The sequence below is a fragment of the Athene cunicularia genome, assembly GCF_003259725.1.
Source record: "Athene cunicularia isolate RWA chromosome 11 unlocalized genomic scaffold, athCun1 chr11_part1, whole genome shotgun sequence".
Classification (NCBI taxonomy): Eukaryota; Metazoa; Chordata; class Aves; order Strigiformes; family Strigidae; genus Athene; species Athene cunicularia.
The window spans coordinates 2885575-2902780 of record NW_020799113.1 but is presented as its reverse complement, the minus strand read 5'-3'; the positions used below and the strand labels follow the sequence as shown (position 1 = coordinate 2902780).

The following is a 17206-nucleotide window of genomic DNA, read 5'->3' as shown; positions in this document are numbered from 1 at the left end:
AAAAAGAATATGGAGTCTGACAAAGAAATGTAACTAAAGACACAAAGTATCTCTGTATTTGCAAACTGAATTCACTACCACATTAAATGGAAATCTGTGCTGAAAAACATATAGCAGTTCTGAACTAAAATGAGGAAAGCCATGATGCCCAGGCATTTGGAAGCCACAGTGGGCAGAGGTTGGCTGTAACTAGGCTGAGTCACGAGGTGACCCCGGGTGAATTTTGGACTTGCACCAGCAAAGGAGTCACGGCATAGAACAAGGGGAGTGAGAATTGACTTTGCTGGCATTGGTGTATTCCAGTGCACCTCCAAGCACCTTTTGATGATAAAGTTAATGACAAACGTACAGATAGTTTAAAAAAAATACTTTTCGGAGCTTGAAAACACCGATACATGATGGTTTCCTGGTTTCTGATACTCTTTTCTTTTGCTAGAAACTGATGGAGCAGTGGAACTAAATTTCCACTCCTGCTCAAAAATGCTATCCAAAAGACTGTCAAAGCCTTCCCCTTTTCAACTCTGAGAAATCAGTTCCTAATAATGGACTTTGAATTTCGCCCTCTCTAACACATTGAAAAACCAGTGACAGCAGAATATTGTTTTTTCCTACAAGCAGTATAACCTCTGCTCAAAAGTTTGGTATGCTTTTAGGTAGCTTTAGCCATCCAAATCAATGAGGGGTAAGATAAAAGAGAGACAGGTTTGTAATGGTAATGATGTGTTTGAAGGATAGCAGGGGTAACATCAAAGAGATGGTACTTATGCAAATATCACTGGAGGAAGGGGAATGGTAAAGAAACTTGCTGAATGGACTATCATATCGTGGCATCATATTTAAAACAACACTCCTCATTGTATATAAAAATGTTTGACTGGTATTCCTCGATATTATTTATACATGCACCCTAAGAAATAAGAGATTTTGAGAACATTTAAAATAAACTAAGAGAAGGGTCTTGCATTCACATGGAACTAGGAAAATCAAAATACATATTTTTTTCATTCTAATATCTACCATACTCTGAAGTTTCTTTTTTAACTTTCTTTTTTAACTTCAGGGATTTTTTTCATGTCCCCTTTACAAAATGTGCAAGTTTGCTCTGTTTTTTTTTACCAACTGAGGGCTGAGACAGCCTCTGAGACTCTGAGACTAAACAGTACTTGTAAAATCACTGATGACATTTTTGTACCTGCACAAGAATTTCAAATACTCTTCCAAATTCTGCTGCTTTTAATTACTTCACTTCCACCCACTGTCACATACTCGGTATTACAGGCGCTCTGAAGTGCACTTGTTAAAGTGAAGCATCTAAAAGTTCACCACCTGCTTTCTCATGTCCCGGTCTCAGAAGCCAGTAACAATCATTTTTATGCAAACACGTATGGAAAGCAGACAGGTAGCATTGCACTGTGTGCTTTGAATATACCAGTTCAAGCTTGGTCTCATAAGCCACAGGATTTCTAATAAAAGGCTACCTGCAATGCTATAAACAAAACTTTTGTGTTTAGGGACATTTCTTAAATAAGACACTTCAGAGATCTAAAGAATTTTTGGAAATGGAAAGTAGGGAACAAAAATAATCACAAGCTAGAAAATCTTGGTTTTCTCTCACATAGAAACCATATGTAATTCCCCAACCGCATTTTGTTATATTTTCCCTAAATTTACACTAATCATAGCAAATATTTCAGTACAAAAGAGAAAAATTTGACTCCACAGGATCCTGTCTGTATGACATATGAGTATGTTTAAGCAGAGGAGGTGTCACACTAGATGAAGTCATGGCCCTTGAAGTGAGAAGCAAATCACTAAAAAGAGGGGAAGCTGAAATGCTGAAATCAATTACAGCTTACAAACTATGCTGAATTGTGACCAGACAAGGTTACCCATCAGAAGTTTATGAAATAATATTTCCTTTTAAAAATCGTTAGAAAAACAACTCTCTGCCCAGATGAAAGGTCATTTTCTTACAATACCAGCAGCTCAATTCTATACAGATTTTGATTAGGTTTGATTTATGGTACAATTAACAGCTTGATCCAGTTGTAAATCAGACTCAAAATATGTCTCTTTCAAGCGACTTTTTTGCTCTAACTTTTGTAGACCTTAACAATATCACTGACCACAGAAAAATGAATATTTGTCATGTTGATGTATATGATGTCCTCTTGTCCTGCTTTGCTCTGGTTGAAGTCATATAAACCAAAGTAGTTGAAGAACTGAAAACTGGGGTTTATAGATTTTGCTCACAATCTGTTGAGGTTAATATTGTTGTGATAACTGTGTTACTGAGGATACAGTGATATACACTGAATATACACGATGAAAATAAAAAAGTGATATTTGAAATTATTAAAATGCAATCAAATAGCATAAGCTAGCTAGAATTTCCCATAGAATAAGCAAAGAACAGCCAAGTCCTAAAAACTCTTTGAATTAGTAAGCATCAACAAAGCACTTCCAAATATAAAATATTTTGTAAACTCCCAGTGTTATCATTCTATTTAAATTATATAATTCTATATAATTGATGTAAGTATTAATAGTGCCCAAAATTTAATTCTCTCAAAGTCAATAAGGTTTGTAAAACTAGGGAAATGATATTGCAACGGCATGCATGTCGAATTGTTTACTTTTCTTTATCCACAGATCATGAAGGAAGTTCGGAGAGCATTGTGCAATGCATCAGCTGATGACAGTAAACTCTTACTTCTCAGCGCAGTGGGAAGTGTATTCTGTAGTGGCCTAGATTACTCATATTTAATTGGCAGGTTATCCAATGACAGAAGAAAGGAAAGCACTAGGATTGCAGAAGCTATAAGGTGACCCAAGCTTACCTATGATCTCTAAATTATGAAATGCAGTGTGTGATTATAAAGATATTTATCAGGTCCAAAAATGTTGTATATTTAAGTGTTGATTGCCTTCTAATTATAGTCCTACAAATTTGTTTAGTAAGAAGAACCTTGGACCTTTCCTTATTAGAAAAGAAAGCACATTTATTCCAGTGCTGACATCCGTAGGGATTTATTTTACTCCAATTCTCTGTATTTAATATTTCAAATCGTTCCTCCAAATTCAAATACAACTTTGTTGCTGTTTTTCCAAATTTCGCTATTGCTTCATGTTCTAAACTGGTTCCTGAAAGGCAGATATTTTACTTGTTTTAATGTTCATCATTTTAATGAATTTCAGTACAAATGGGAATCCATGGCTTACTCATACTCAGTTGGAATGACAGTCTGCCACTGTATTTCAGAACCTTATTAGAAGGGTCTCCACTCTTTTTCTTAAATTTAAATTACTTAATATATATGTAAATGTAGTTTTATTTTCATAACTAAAATGTGACTTTCCTTATATATATCACATTACCTTAATAGAAATCCAGGGTTTATGACATGCAGTGTACAAATCAATCTGCACAATACATCACCAAATATTTCCATTATCCACAAGCTATACTTTATACATATTTAGCCGACCTTCCAGTATAAATCAACATTACTCCACTAAAGCCGATGATATTTCACCAGTCTGTACCAGGAGAGGGTTTGATCCCTTTTTTCCCTCCCCACTTTCTACAAAGAAATATTCTTCTGAGAGCTTTAAAACTTTATGCAACAATTCTATGAAGGAATATTAAAGAATTTGTTTTACAACAGATCTATGTTTTGGATATATTAGTATAACATAAGATCAGGTTTAGTTATTACATGCCATGTATTAACCACCAATTACCTTGGTTTCAGCTACTGCAGATCAGTTTAGATTCTCAGTTTAAAACTTGAAATTCTCAAACAAGTAATTATTTTGAAAGAATTTTAAATTTACTTCTTAAATATAATAAATTATGATGTGTTTTTAAACTATGTTTGAATAGCATAGTAATATTTACAAGTACACAGCCTAATTAATTATTTCTTTTTATGTGAGGTATTTTTAATAATGTGGAACCAAAAAAATGTGAGGGAAGAAAATCACTATTCTTGTTTGAAAACACAGGCACACTCACACCCCATTAAAAGATAGAAATTTAATATTATTCATGTAAATAATGTCTAGACGGGTATTGTTATAGATGTATACGTTTATCTACACACATTTAATATACAGGTATACTTATCAATTCAACATTTAAATGAGTATAAGCCAGACTACGAGACTCAGTTTTTCCATCCTTGGACTCACAGAACACTCTTGAAATACTGGTACAATGTACTGCTCCTTGTCAAGAATGTCGGCTTCAGGCCCACTGGAAATAGATTTTTATTGTACTTCTGGAAACAATACACTGCGTTTTCCATGTAGCACTCTCTGTGCTTTCTGTGAACAAAGGACTCAACTCATGGAAAACGTACTGTAATAAGGGGAGACAAAAATGTACACTTCACTTTTTCAGTGGCTAGGATGTCCTAAAACACATTAAGGGATCTCTGCCTCCACTGCTTTACATCAAGTTTGAATTGTATCAAAATTAAATTAAAATCTTGATTACCAGGTGTTTCTGCTTTCTGAAGTATGGATCTTGTATACTGGCCACAAGTCAAAACTGAAGTTTAAACACCCATCAAGTCTGATCTCACATGAATTATATATTCGCTTGGCCTCTGTGCTCATCCACTGCCTTTGGGGCTGGCAGCACACAGATGTGTGGCCCCGCAGGTTCTCTCCGGGTGCTGGGCATAGATCGTCAGCTGCATATGCAGCCTACAGAGCCCCGCAGCCCAAAGACTCCCTGGAAGCCATTCCCACATCATCAGTCGGGCATCATTATGTGATCTGATACGTAAAATTCTGGGTATGCTCAGAAGAAACCAAAGAAGGACGACTTTACTTGCTCAGTTTCTTTATAGCCTTTGACGTACTTCTGAGCCCCGACCTGCAGCAAGACCTCTGCAATGACACAGAGGTATCTGAGCATCCCAAAGGGTATTTGATGGTCAGCTTCCCAGATATCCTCTAGCAAAACCAAAAGCCTTCTGCATGTGACACTTCTTCCTTTCTTTGAGCTTCTGGCTCTACTGTGCAACCACAGTTAAATTTTAAATCCTTTTCAAAGACTACCTTGAAATTATATAAGGATCTTCTAGCCCAGAAATTACATGTTTAACTGACAGTTCAGAGGCATAGATAAAGACATGCCAGGTTCTGGGTACAAAGACAACTCACTGAAAAACAATAAAATCCCAAACAGGAAACAGGTAGTGGAGTGCTGGGCACGGCAGCTTCTGTAGACCAAATGCAGGCATTTGTTCCCCTCAAAAGCTCCCAATATTTTAATCTTCCACTCCTTCCTGTAGGTGGCACGTCCCATACCCATCCACTGTACCATCCTCTGTGCTCCCCATCCTTCCCTCATGACAGAGGCTCATTGTATCTTCTCAGTGTCCTGTTCCACTCTCCCCCCATCTCCAGCTCCTCCTTCCCTTGCTTACTCATATGAAGATTTCACATTTCCTTCAACCCTTCCCCTCCATTAATATGTTCTGCATTGTTCTTCCTCCCCATCATCTAACTGTTTCCTCTCCACATCCCTAATTGCTTTTCCATCCACTTCCAGTCCCATTTATCACCACGTACTTCCTGCTTTTCTCCACAACACTTTTATTCTGCCTGCACGTGGCCCTCAGATCTGCTGCCACCATTTATCCATAGTTTGTTCTTTTTACCTATCATTCGTCACATCTGTGTTCCCATCTGCAGTCCTACTTGGAAGGCTTACTTGCATAACTACTAAGGTTCTCAAAATTCTGGAATTAATCAGGTGCAGTGATCCACAGTCATTACTCAACCATTAAAAAATGAAGATATAATGAGATAGGGGAACAGCATTACTTCGGCAAACAAAAATGAACCACAACTCTCCTTAAATAGGGGTTAACCCTGCTATCCTCCAGAAAGAAACAGTCTTGAACAGGCAAATATTTCACTCTCTTTGTCTTGCTGCTGATCTTCTATTACTCCCTGTAGGGACAGAGCTGCATCAATTCCCATGAGTCCCTATTTTCCCATGGTCAAAACTCAACTCCTTACTAGAAAGCCTGAAAAACAGAACTCATTCATTTAACATTTAATGCTCGGTCACCTCAAACTCTTCATTTTCATTTAAAATATAGCCAATGCCCTTGCACTTCAGTCCAATAAAATACTTCTCTTCGGTATGTTTTCTATTTTTTGCCGGGCAGCACTCTGACCTGCAAGGCACGCCTCCTGTTCTCAGATGCAGAAGTCCAGGTCTTTTTGACCTCAGTGGGAGAGCTGCAACTCATCAAAGGGCACATTTGACAAAATATTCTTACCTAAAATCTGTCAGCAAAGATGCACTGTGGATCTAATAAATACTTAGTGCAGGAACAGAATCCCCTCTTTGGTTTTGAATTTGATTTATACATGTCTCTTTTCTAAAGTAATTGAGCATCTCGTTTGCCTCTGTATACCTGTTGTGCATTGAGCTGCTGGAGTCTGTAATTTGCCCACAATTACACTCATGCTTTTTCTTAATTGGTGTATAGGCTGTTCCATTCAACAGATGTCTTTCCACAGTTGCTGGTAGGTAACTTATTTAAAGTATCTCCTCATTGCAGAGAATTTAACACGTTCTAGTTCATTCATCCAGATGAATCTGATCGCATTTACTTCTCCATTATTTCCCATTGCTTCACATTTACTGTTGTAGGCAGGCAAGGGCATCTATTTGTTATGTCTTTGATGAAGACATTTGCAATGAAAACCCAACAGATTACGTGCCTAATTATTTCCCTGTTCAAACATTTCTCTCTCTCTCTGACTCCCCTTTCTGGGTCTTGTTCTTTCTGCTGGTGTGCCATAAACTGTCTCTCAGTACATCGATGGAACTTGCAGTAACCTTGAACATAGGATCTTCAGAGAACTTTTCAAAAAAATAAATACTCAGCAATCTACCTATGAATTTCCTGTCCTTCACACTATCATATGTTCATAAAGTTAGCCAAACCAGATTGTCAGAATCCATACTAGCCATTGTGGAGCAAACCGAGAAGTGCTATGTGTACAAATTCATGAGTTACTGGTCCAGAAGTAAAGTTAAACGTAACCAAACCATTCTGCAAAAAGTACAACAGTCAGTGCATTCTAATTAATCAGTTCATATACAATATATACAAAACTGTTTAATATCCCAGGTATTCAGAAAGATTAAGTACCTAAATATTAGCAAAATTTTACATGTGCAAACTAGAAAGTACCTTGCAATTCTGACCTCATAAAACTGGGCCATGGCCATTTATTGTGTTCATCTGTGGTTCTAATTTGTTTTCAGATTAAGTACTTTAAGCTTGGGTATTTATCTAAGTGTTACTTCTGTATTCAAGATCTTTCTTTTATTTTTTATTTTAGGGATTTTGTAAAAGCTTTTATTCAATTTAAGAAGCCAATTGTGGTTGCTATCAACGGCCCTGCTCTTGGTTTAGGAGCCTCTATTTTACCACTATGTGATATCGTTTGGGCAAGTGAGAAGGCATGGTTTCAGACACCATATGCAACAATCCGACTCACTCCAGCTGGCTGCTCATCATACACATTCCCGCAAATTCTGGGTGTTGCACTGGTAAGGTTTTCCACCTCAAATTGCTGAAGAACCTTCCTTGAATTCATGCTCTTCTTTCTGTCTTTAAAAAGTACAACAGAAAACCACTGTTTCTCTCAGTTGTCATGAACAGAAATGAAATCTGTGGAAAGTTCATCTAATCTCTTCCAATTTCTTATCACAAAATGACCTCAGAATTCAATATATGACACATGCTGTACATAAGAAAGATTGAACACAATCTTTGAAAGATTGAAAAAGCATGGTAGAGAAGGGAAGAAATGCATTAGCAGAATGATGTTGCAGAGACTTGTCTGTAATGTGTCAGGATTGTGCAGTAACAAAGCAGGATACTGCTCTCTGTTCTCTAAAGACAATCCATAATAATCCCAGTAAGGTTACTTAGTTTTTACCAGTATAACAAAGCAGAATTTGCCCCACCAAGTACTTCATACTCGATGCCATGACTCTTGGTACAGTATCACTGACAGTTACTCTAGTAAAATCAGCAATACAGATTCATCATGCATGCCAGCACATTTCTCTCACATGAAACGCATGCTGGTGCTCTGGCCACCTGCACAATCCTTAAACAGCTACCGAAACTCCTTTTTAAGTATTTTACAGTATGGAAAAGCAGAGGGGACCATTTGTAAATTTAATCTTGAAAATAGCGGGCAAGTATGGAAAATTTTTTAAGGGAATATAGCCCAAGATCACAAGCAATCTTTTGGTTTCACAGGCAAATGAAATGTTGTTCTGTGGGAGAAAGCTGACAGCACAGGAAGCCTGCAGCAGAGGACTAGTGTCACAAGTATTTTGGCCAACAACATTTAGCCAAGAAGTGATGCTACGAGTGAAAGAAATGGCATCCTGCAGTGCAGTGGTAAGAAATAAAACCTCTTTGTGATTAAACTATATTTCACAGAGGCAAGGTGTGTTCCCAAGGCTCACCACGTTGTGGGTCCTCGGTTTCCACAACCATACCTGTGGAAGAGGGCTAACAACACAAAATCTGGGTAAGGATCAGGGAGCTTGTGGAGTTTCCCATCTTTCAGTGGCAGCAGGGGGGTGGGGTGAGGTGTGTATTTCCTTTCTCCATCTCCACATTTATTCAATGCGAGTGGAACCTCCTTTCCCCAGATTTTGAAAGGGGATTTTAGCATAGGTTTCCTTCATGAAGGTGGAAGAGTCTGAAACTGTACAACTGTACTGGGAAATCTCTGTAGGGACAGTAAAAAAAATGTATTTGCCTTTCATGTTGTCCTGGCCTACTATGTTTCAGCTGAGTCTGCCTTTTTTTCTGCACCTGCACAGTTCCTGATTCTGCAAAATATTCTACACAGTGCACCAGAAGGGTAGGATAGTGCCAGCTAACCTCTGCTGTGAAGAAGAGGGGAGATCCAGACACAGAGGGATTTGAACACAGTCTGGTCACAGTATATTATAACTCTCCTTTTGTGGACATAAAAGTTGAAAGAAAATCCTTTCCTATTTCTACTTTCTAAGGTTTTTTCCCTTCAGGCAGATATACTCCTATTCTGGGCATATCCTTGTTTGAAAAAAAGTGCAGTGAAAAAAGTGATACTGGCTGCAATAAAACTGCACTAACTAAAGTGCAGATTGTTGCAGTTTCTTGCTACATTTCCTATGCCTGAAACGGTCTTAGCATCCCTCAGTCTCAAAGATCCGTTGTAAAAGAGAAGGTAGAGACATGGGAGATTTTTAATTAAATGAAGTGTAGATTAGATCTCACAAAAGACATTCAGAATGAAACTCCCTGAAAATGTAGCATAAGCTTATTTAATCATGCTGATATAAAGTGTGTTATATGAGTTGGGAAAACCTCTGGGCCTTACTGTGATTTCTTCCTTCCTTCACTGTTATTGGCTGTCAATGAAATTTTCTCTTGTGACCTGTTAGAGAGACGGGTGTGAACTTGCAGACAAAGATGTGAGTTAAAGCTGTCAAAGACTAGATTTACTCTCTTGAGATCCTAAATACAAAAACCAATGAATCCAAGTTCACTGTGGATACATTAAATTTTCTGCCCTCAAAAAATGAATTACTACTGGTTTTGTTTGACTAGTTGGGTTCCTTGTGAGATACATGCTGGTATATGGTGGTATTTCAAAAAGAATTTTTAAGGATGCCATCTCAGTGGGTTTAAAAATGGTTCTGGGCAAAACAAGCTGATCTATGGGAGCAACCATAGACCTGCTGTTCGTGCCTTTAAGAACTTGCAGCAATTACTGAGGGCTTGAGATCGGGCTTCCCATTGCAAAAACCTTAGGTGATTTGTTTTGACTACCTGCATATGCTAAGCAAATCTAACTCCAGAACACAGTCAGAGGGGGCTTGTTTTAATTAACACCCTTCTTTTATAAAATATTTCACTTTTATAAAAATATAAGTAAATGAGCTTAAGAAGCAATTTGCAGTAAATGCCCTTTCCTATTAATTTCTGTTTTGATAAGGAAATGATGCATGAGGGAAAACTGTTAAAAGATGGTGGACATCCACATTTGGGTTTCCAACCTCTATAACCTTAAAGACTACCTTCCAGAAAACAGATAGCCAAGACATCATGCCTCACACATTTTCATTTCAAGGGATCACATTTTCAACAGGAGGGAGTTCAGCTCCTTCTAGTCCTTCATGGCAGACCTTCAATAAACCACAGTACATCAGAATCCCTCATTCCTTTTAAAAATGTTGGCACTAACGCATAAACCTCAGAAGTCCTTAATTCTTAAAGATGCTGACTATCAGCAAGTAGAGTTATGGCTGTAAATCAAATCTAATTTCTGTGCCCAAAGGAGTTACTTAGATTGTGAAACAGATGCAGTAGTGTAAAAATGCTTTTCACGCCATTCCCCATATTTTTTTTCAGATTCAAAATAAAATACTGAGTGATATTTTGGTTTTAGGTATTGGAAGAGTCCAAATGTCTTGTGCGGAGCTTCCTGAAATCTGGACTTGAAGATGTGAATGAGAAAGAGTGTCAGATGTTAAAACAGCTGTGGAGTTCTTCCAAAGGACTGGATTCACTATTCAGCTACTTGCAAGACAAAATTTATGAAGTCTGATGTCTTGGCCTAACTTAAAGAGAAAATACTCCACTTGTGAACAGAGTCAAACATTACCTGTGTTTGAAAAGCAGAGGCAATGCATCAGTGAGGAATTTGTGACAGTGTATCCTAGTACATATGGTTGTGTCGATTTCCTTGTGAGCTACACGGCTGCTTGTAGCTGGTTTGATTTCGTGTAACCAAGACATAGGCAGGCTTGTTCAGTGCACATAATCTCTACAGAGGGCTGCATCTTTCACATTGCTCATCCAGATAAAAGTATACATTCCATGTGCTGAGAAGCACCACTGAGGCCCAATAAGGCACACCACCTGTAATGATTTATTTTGTCTGTCCTTCTTAACTTATTCTTGCTGTTGCAACACATCTGGGCTGACACAGAGGGCTCAATCTAAGAACTGGGTCAGCACAATTTTGTAGACCCAAACACCATACTTTAGAAATATTTTAATTATTTTTTTCTAACAGTGTAATGAAAAAATCTGATAATTTATATGTATAATATGTAAAGTTAGTTTTACAAAAACTACTAGGATTTTTTTCTTTGTCGAATTTATTTAACTTATTTATTTTGTGTTCATATTCAGCTGTTTATTGATCACAGATCTTATTTTCATAGTTCCCTCAACTGAATTAATGGCATCACATGAGAATGAGAACACATTTTTAGCAGCAAACTGTGTAGAGAAAGAATATATAGAAAACACAGAATGCTGTGGGCAGTAAAAGAAACAGCCATGTGCATGCTCCTCTATGTGTAAAATTGTACAAAAAATATATTAAAAGAGATTGATTTGCCAGGGTTAAGAGAAAGAAAGTGGATTCTGAAACAGTGAGTCCCCCTTAAATCTCTTTTCACTTTCTGCCTTCTTGAGGAGCACTGAAGGGCTTGCCAACAAGATGCTTTATTTAAGTGAGTTTACTATATTCCTGTTAGTCGGATATCAGTAACAGGGTGAGTGGTGCCATTATGTGGCATCATACTGTTTTTCAGGTTTAAACCTCCCCTTTTGGTCTGAAGTCTAAAAGCAAATCCTTATGAGCCTTAGTCTAGTTGCCTGATTCCTCAGGTGTGAGATAATTTCTGCTCTGGAGGCCTTTGGGTGTGGGCCAACAGTTTATACAAGGTGCTAGGTATTGAATTAAGTGGAGGGAGAGATTTTGTTTTGCTTTTCCCAGCTCTCCACATCTGGCCACCCCACCATCTGTTACAAGAACTTATGGCTATCCATAAAAGCAGTCCACATAAATGACAAAAAACCAATCTGCTATTTTAGAATGTGATCCTAGTACTTTTCGGTGACACTGACTCCTGAACACTGGATCTCTCTCAGTTCTTTCTTGTTCAAAGGCAATTAATATGGAAATAACACAAGCATGCTCTGTGACTTCACCTGCCATTTTAGTGTGCCCAAATTAAAACCTCTTGAAGCAGAAGCTTTGCGCATTTGTTTGCTTTGTAATTTGTGCACTTGCTCTCCATCCTTGAGCTCAGTGACTTGCTTACGGTTTAAACCTCTGCAAATGAGGCTGCTGGGTTCTCTCTCTCCCAGTATTTCCATGAAGACTTTCAACAAAGCCTTTGTAAAGTTAACAAACAGTTGGTTATAATAAACAGTAGCCTTCAACACATTAATATAACATTTCTTTTTCCACAATTAATTAGAAGTGTTATTTCTGTGGTCTAATTGTAGCACTGAATTTTAAAGAAATCATTACCCTAAAGGCAGAAGTTCTCATGGAAGTTCTTCATTAAAAAGACAAAAGTCTGGCTTCTAATTAGCCTGTTTTAAATGTTTTCCAAAAAACCTTATGAACACAAGTAACTTACTTTAAAATGTCTGAAACAGAACTTTTTCAATAACTATTTGAAGTGATAGATGCACCACTTGCTTATTCCCACAACCTGCCAGCAATGCCGCAGAGCACATGGTTGGATCAAGGCCACAGGACCCCCTGCTATGCCAGTGTGCTCACATGAGCCACCTGTATGGCAATCCCATTCAAAAAAGAGGGATTACTCAAGTGAAAACCACTCACATGCATAGGTGTTTGCACAGTCAGGCCTCCAGCATATGACTTCAGGAAAAAAAAAAAAAAAAAAAGAAGGAAAAAAGAAAAAGGCAGTGGAAAGATGGAAAGTACCATGATTCCTCAATTTCCTTTATTTCCTTTATTCCCGTCCAGAGAGCCATAATTCCTAGTCATGTGTTAATAAGATATTAGTAAGTTTATTTCAATACTATGCTTGGGTTTTGTAGATAAATATAGAAAAATTGCTCAGCAATGTGAAGGTATGCTTTCCATATGAGATTTTCAAAGAGAGAAGAATCATAAGTTGTTAGATCTTTAAACGGCATCATTTCATCTGAATTTTCAGATATCTGTATCTTAGCATTTTTTATGACAAAGGAATGGTTGAAATACATTTTCTATAATTATTTTTCCATTAAAGCAAGCACTAACCATAGTTAACATTTTTAATTATTCATATCTATACAGTTACAATCTAGTTTTCATGGAATCTATTTTCCCTTCAAAAAAAGAGTAATAACAATGTCAAAAGCTTCTTTTCCAGTATTTAAAGATCAGAATCGATTTTCTCTTGTGTTTCTGTCTTTACTAGGTATTACAGATATCTAGATATACTGTACATATTAGTCTGGGTACCTTTACTAATATTCACAGTATTTAAGATTATAAATGCAATTTATTGTTAAGTATGTTATTTTATTCTTGTGTAAATTGTTTTGTACAATCTTTAAAAATCTACAGTTTTGAATTTGTAGATATTAAAGGTAAGCAATTTATTTTGTGTTGTCCTGCATGTATATTTTTGCTGTAGATAAGTGTTGCTTAGTTTACTATTTCAGTATATTTCTGTTTAAATGAATAAGCTTACAAACTTTAATACAGTATATATTTTCAGAATATAAACTTTTATATTTCTGTGGTAGGTTAGGGTATGCGTTTTAGGCAATCTTTTTCACTACTATTAACTGTTCTTTTAATATATGATATAATGGTTTTGTGCCAATAGTTTTTCATTAGAATAAAATGCTCTTTTAATGTTAGGGATAAACAGACAATTTTGGTTGGGGTTTGTTTTATTTTGGTTTTTTTAATTATTATTTTGCCAGCCTTTACAGTTTTAAGTGTAATTTATAAATGTATTGCATTTGTGAATAAGCCTTACCATTAGGTACAAGAAATCTTTAAAGCTACATAATTGCTTATGTAGTACTAAGGACTTCCCCAAATAATTGCTGTAAGAAAGTTAGCAAATCAGAGTACAGGGCCTTAAGTTTTTCTTGTGAAAAGGATAATACGGGTTGTTTCTTTCGAACAACATAGGTAGACTTGTCAGCATGGGCTTTGTTATATATAAACTGTGCATTTGTGCTCCCAACCACAGTAGTTTAATCTCAGGCTTTGTGTGGCTGGGTCTATAAAAGTCAAATCTGGCTAAAGCCAGCACTCTTTAGGAGACACTAAAGAAGTTTACATAAGAGACTTATAGACAATCTTAATCATAGTACATTTGGGTACTCGGTATCCTAGATGTGTTATCTGTGTCTGCCCAATTAACCGTATGTTTTAAGCCATATTAAATCTCTTTACTGCTACTTTAAATACTACACTGAAAGTCATTCACTGCTTGCTTACTCAGACAGGATTTCAATTTTTTAGTGAATAAAAATATTATGCCTTCCATAAAAACAAAGGACCAAAGAATTGCATTATTCTAACAAAGCATTAGTTCCTTCGCCAGTGAACTAGTTTAACATTTGTACTGAAGATCAAATAGTCTCTTTCTGCTACAAACACTGCGTTCTCATCCGTGTCGAGTGTAAGGGGAAAAGATGTATCCACTGACCTATTGGGAAAGGAGTGACGTTCAGCTAGGATGGCATGTCTATTGGTAAGGCTTATTACCAAACCTCTGAGATGAAGCAAAGAACCAAAAATTCACAAATTATGTCAATGTAAATTTATTTTCAGAACTTGCACAAATAATTAATTGTAGAACTTTGCAAATTAGGCCCTTAAGTTATTTTGTCAGAACGCCATGGAACAGACTAAAACAGTTTCTAATATTTGTAATGAGAACATATTATAATATTATAAGGGTACAGGCACCCCTATATCACAGTGTTGTAAATATTTTCTGAAACTGGTACAGTACTGAGGGACTTGTATCTTCTGATATATCAAATATTGACTGTCTAGATCAAAATGTACACAATTTATTTGTTGATGGTCCTGTAACTAGTGTATGGACACATTTCTGGGTGCCTTAGAAGTTGTATTTTTCATGTGTGTTAATATGCAGTATTTATACATTGTGAGAAGCTGCTTTGAATAAAAACATTGAAACTTCCATTTCAATGCAGTGATTTGCAGTTTTCCATGATCAGAATGAATGTGGTAAGTGGTAGCCACAGACCCTTGTACTATATATGATAAAATTATTCATGAACTCCTGCCTTTTAAAAGAAACAGCGATACAGCAGGGTTTTTAAAAAAGTTAAAACTTTAAAATTTTTTTGTTGAAATGGCAAAACCCAGGGCACTAAAAGACACTGCAGTACAAACTCTCTGAAATCACTCATCATGATCCATCTCATTTATCACTTCATGATCAAATCCAAGAAAACCACCGAGAACCTTCTCCACCATTATCACTTCCACTATTTCATATGTGCACGTCATATGTCGTATGTTCATATGTCACCTAAAGCATTTCTGCCCAGAACCAACTACTGCATACAGTATTTCAGCTCAACTTGAGGGAGTTTGATTTTGAAGTAATATTTGCCAGGGAAGCCAAGATTCAGCCCAGAATGCCCTTGATGCAATGTGAAGCTAGATCACCTTGTGTGCCTCCTACCTGGTTACAGACAGCAATCCTTCCATGGGTGACCGTTTGGCTGTAACATCCATGAATGCTGTTTCCAATCATGTATCTCCCATGATTAGAAGAGTTAACTGTAAATTACTTCTGCCAGGGGCAGAAAAGGATGGATATTTTTACAGGAAGCCAGTGTTACCCAAACCACCTATACAGAAAGGTCTGGAAAAATGACCTACACCTGCTTCAAAGGACAACAAATATGTTCTAGCAATTACATTAGTTAGCTTTAAACTGACAGACACTGTTAGTAAAAACTGGTCAGCTATTTAGAGCAGAGGATTGAGCAATTTAGTCTTGCTTCACCATCAACAAATCCAATTATTTATTACGGTGACTCTTGTCAGGAATTAACTTATCATAGCTTGCAATGGACTGTAAGCAATGTGCACATGATGAAGAGAATACGACACCTTCCCTGTCTTAACAGTTTTATTGATGTTTTGGTCTTAACGTAGATTGCCAACATGCAAATTTTATTTTAAATAAATCATTTTTAAAGGAATGCAAAAGTTCTTTAAAATTAAAAAATCCATCCAAATACTTTGTCAAGACATGGTTTTTTAAAACAAGATAAATGTTAGTCCTTGTTGCTGTAGATTAATACATGAACAAACTACATGGAAGAGGAATGCATTAAGTAGATACAAAGAAGGTCTGCAAATTTAGGCAGACAAAAGACTAGTCTGTGAATTTCATATATAAAAGAACAGGAAAGTATTAATCCCACTTAAGATTAAAAAAGTACTCAAACAGGTCAAAGCTCTACATAAACTGAGACACGCCATTTCTCATTTTGCGTTCTGAATAACAGAAACAATATTGCCTATGGAAAGAACATGGGGAGGTTCTGAAACAGCAAATGAAAGCATGTAAGAAAATCAGGAGGACACCATTTTAAATATTGTGGGAGTTCAAAGCAAATCAGGTCTCAGAAATCAGACTAGGGAGCACTTTGGTTAAGGAGGAAAAAGGGTGAAATTCTGGGCCTGTTAACTCCTGGAATTCACCCCTCCCTGGTGCCTTGTTTTTCATTAAACTCCCTCAGAGATTATAAAATTTAATAAAACATAACGCATCTGTTCACAACTGATGTCTGACTTATCCTCAAAACCAATCTACCACCATAGCGTGGAGATAGTTTCAAATTACTAAGAAAGCCAGACTAACAGCTGACTCTAGAATTCAAAGCATTTGAATTTTTCTAGCATCACTTCGCTTTAATTTTTACTCTTTGCGTGGTTTTATATACATTTGTAAGGAACAAATTTTAATGTACAAAATGTACAGATATACAAAATAAAACCATTAATAACTTTGCTGAATTAGAATTATTAAGTCCATCTGGCTTGACACAATAATTTTCACCTGAAAATGTCAGAAGTACTATGGGAGAAAAGGAAATTTTCATTTTGGGAGAAGGAAACAGTTTAGTAACTTCAAAAATCCTAAGCTAAACTGTATCACCTTTCCTTTATCACTTTGTGGCATTGGTGTCACCTGAACAAATTCAGGGCATCTAAGTCAAAAGCCACCAGTGGAGATCCTCCTGACTTCAGCTGGTTCTAGACCAACCCCAGTGGTTGACAGATACCACAGCAAACTCCTTCATGATAAGTACAGGGAATATCG

General features: G+C 36.7%; 1 protein-coding gene across 1 annotated transcript in view; it reads left to right on the top strand.

Moving 5' to 3' along the window:
* Positions 1 to 15043, top strand: part of CDYL2 (chromodomain Y like 2) — a 28096-nt gene extending 13053 nt beyond the window's left edge. Inside the window, exons 3-6 of the mRNA XM_026856689.1 lie at positions 2653 to 2825; positions 7381 to 7591; positions 8313 to 8456; positions 10501 to 15043. Coding sequence (XP_026712490.1) covers positions 2653 to 2825; positions 7381 to 7591; positions 8313 to 8456; positions 10501 to 10659 — 687 coding nt within the window. The 3' untranslated portion in view covers positions 10660 to 15043. The remainder of the gene's footprint in view (positions 1 to 2652; positions 2826 to 7380; positions 7592 to 8312; positions 8457 to 10500) is intronic.
* The last annotated feature ends 2163 nt before the right edge of the window (positions 15044 to 17206 follow it).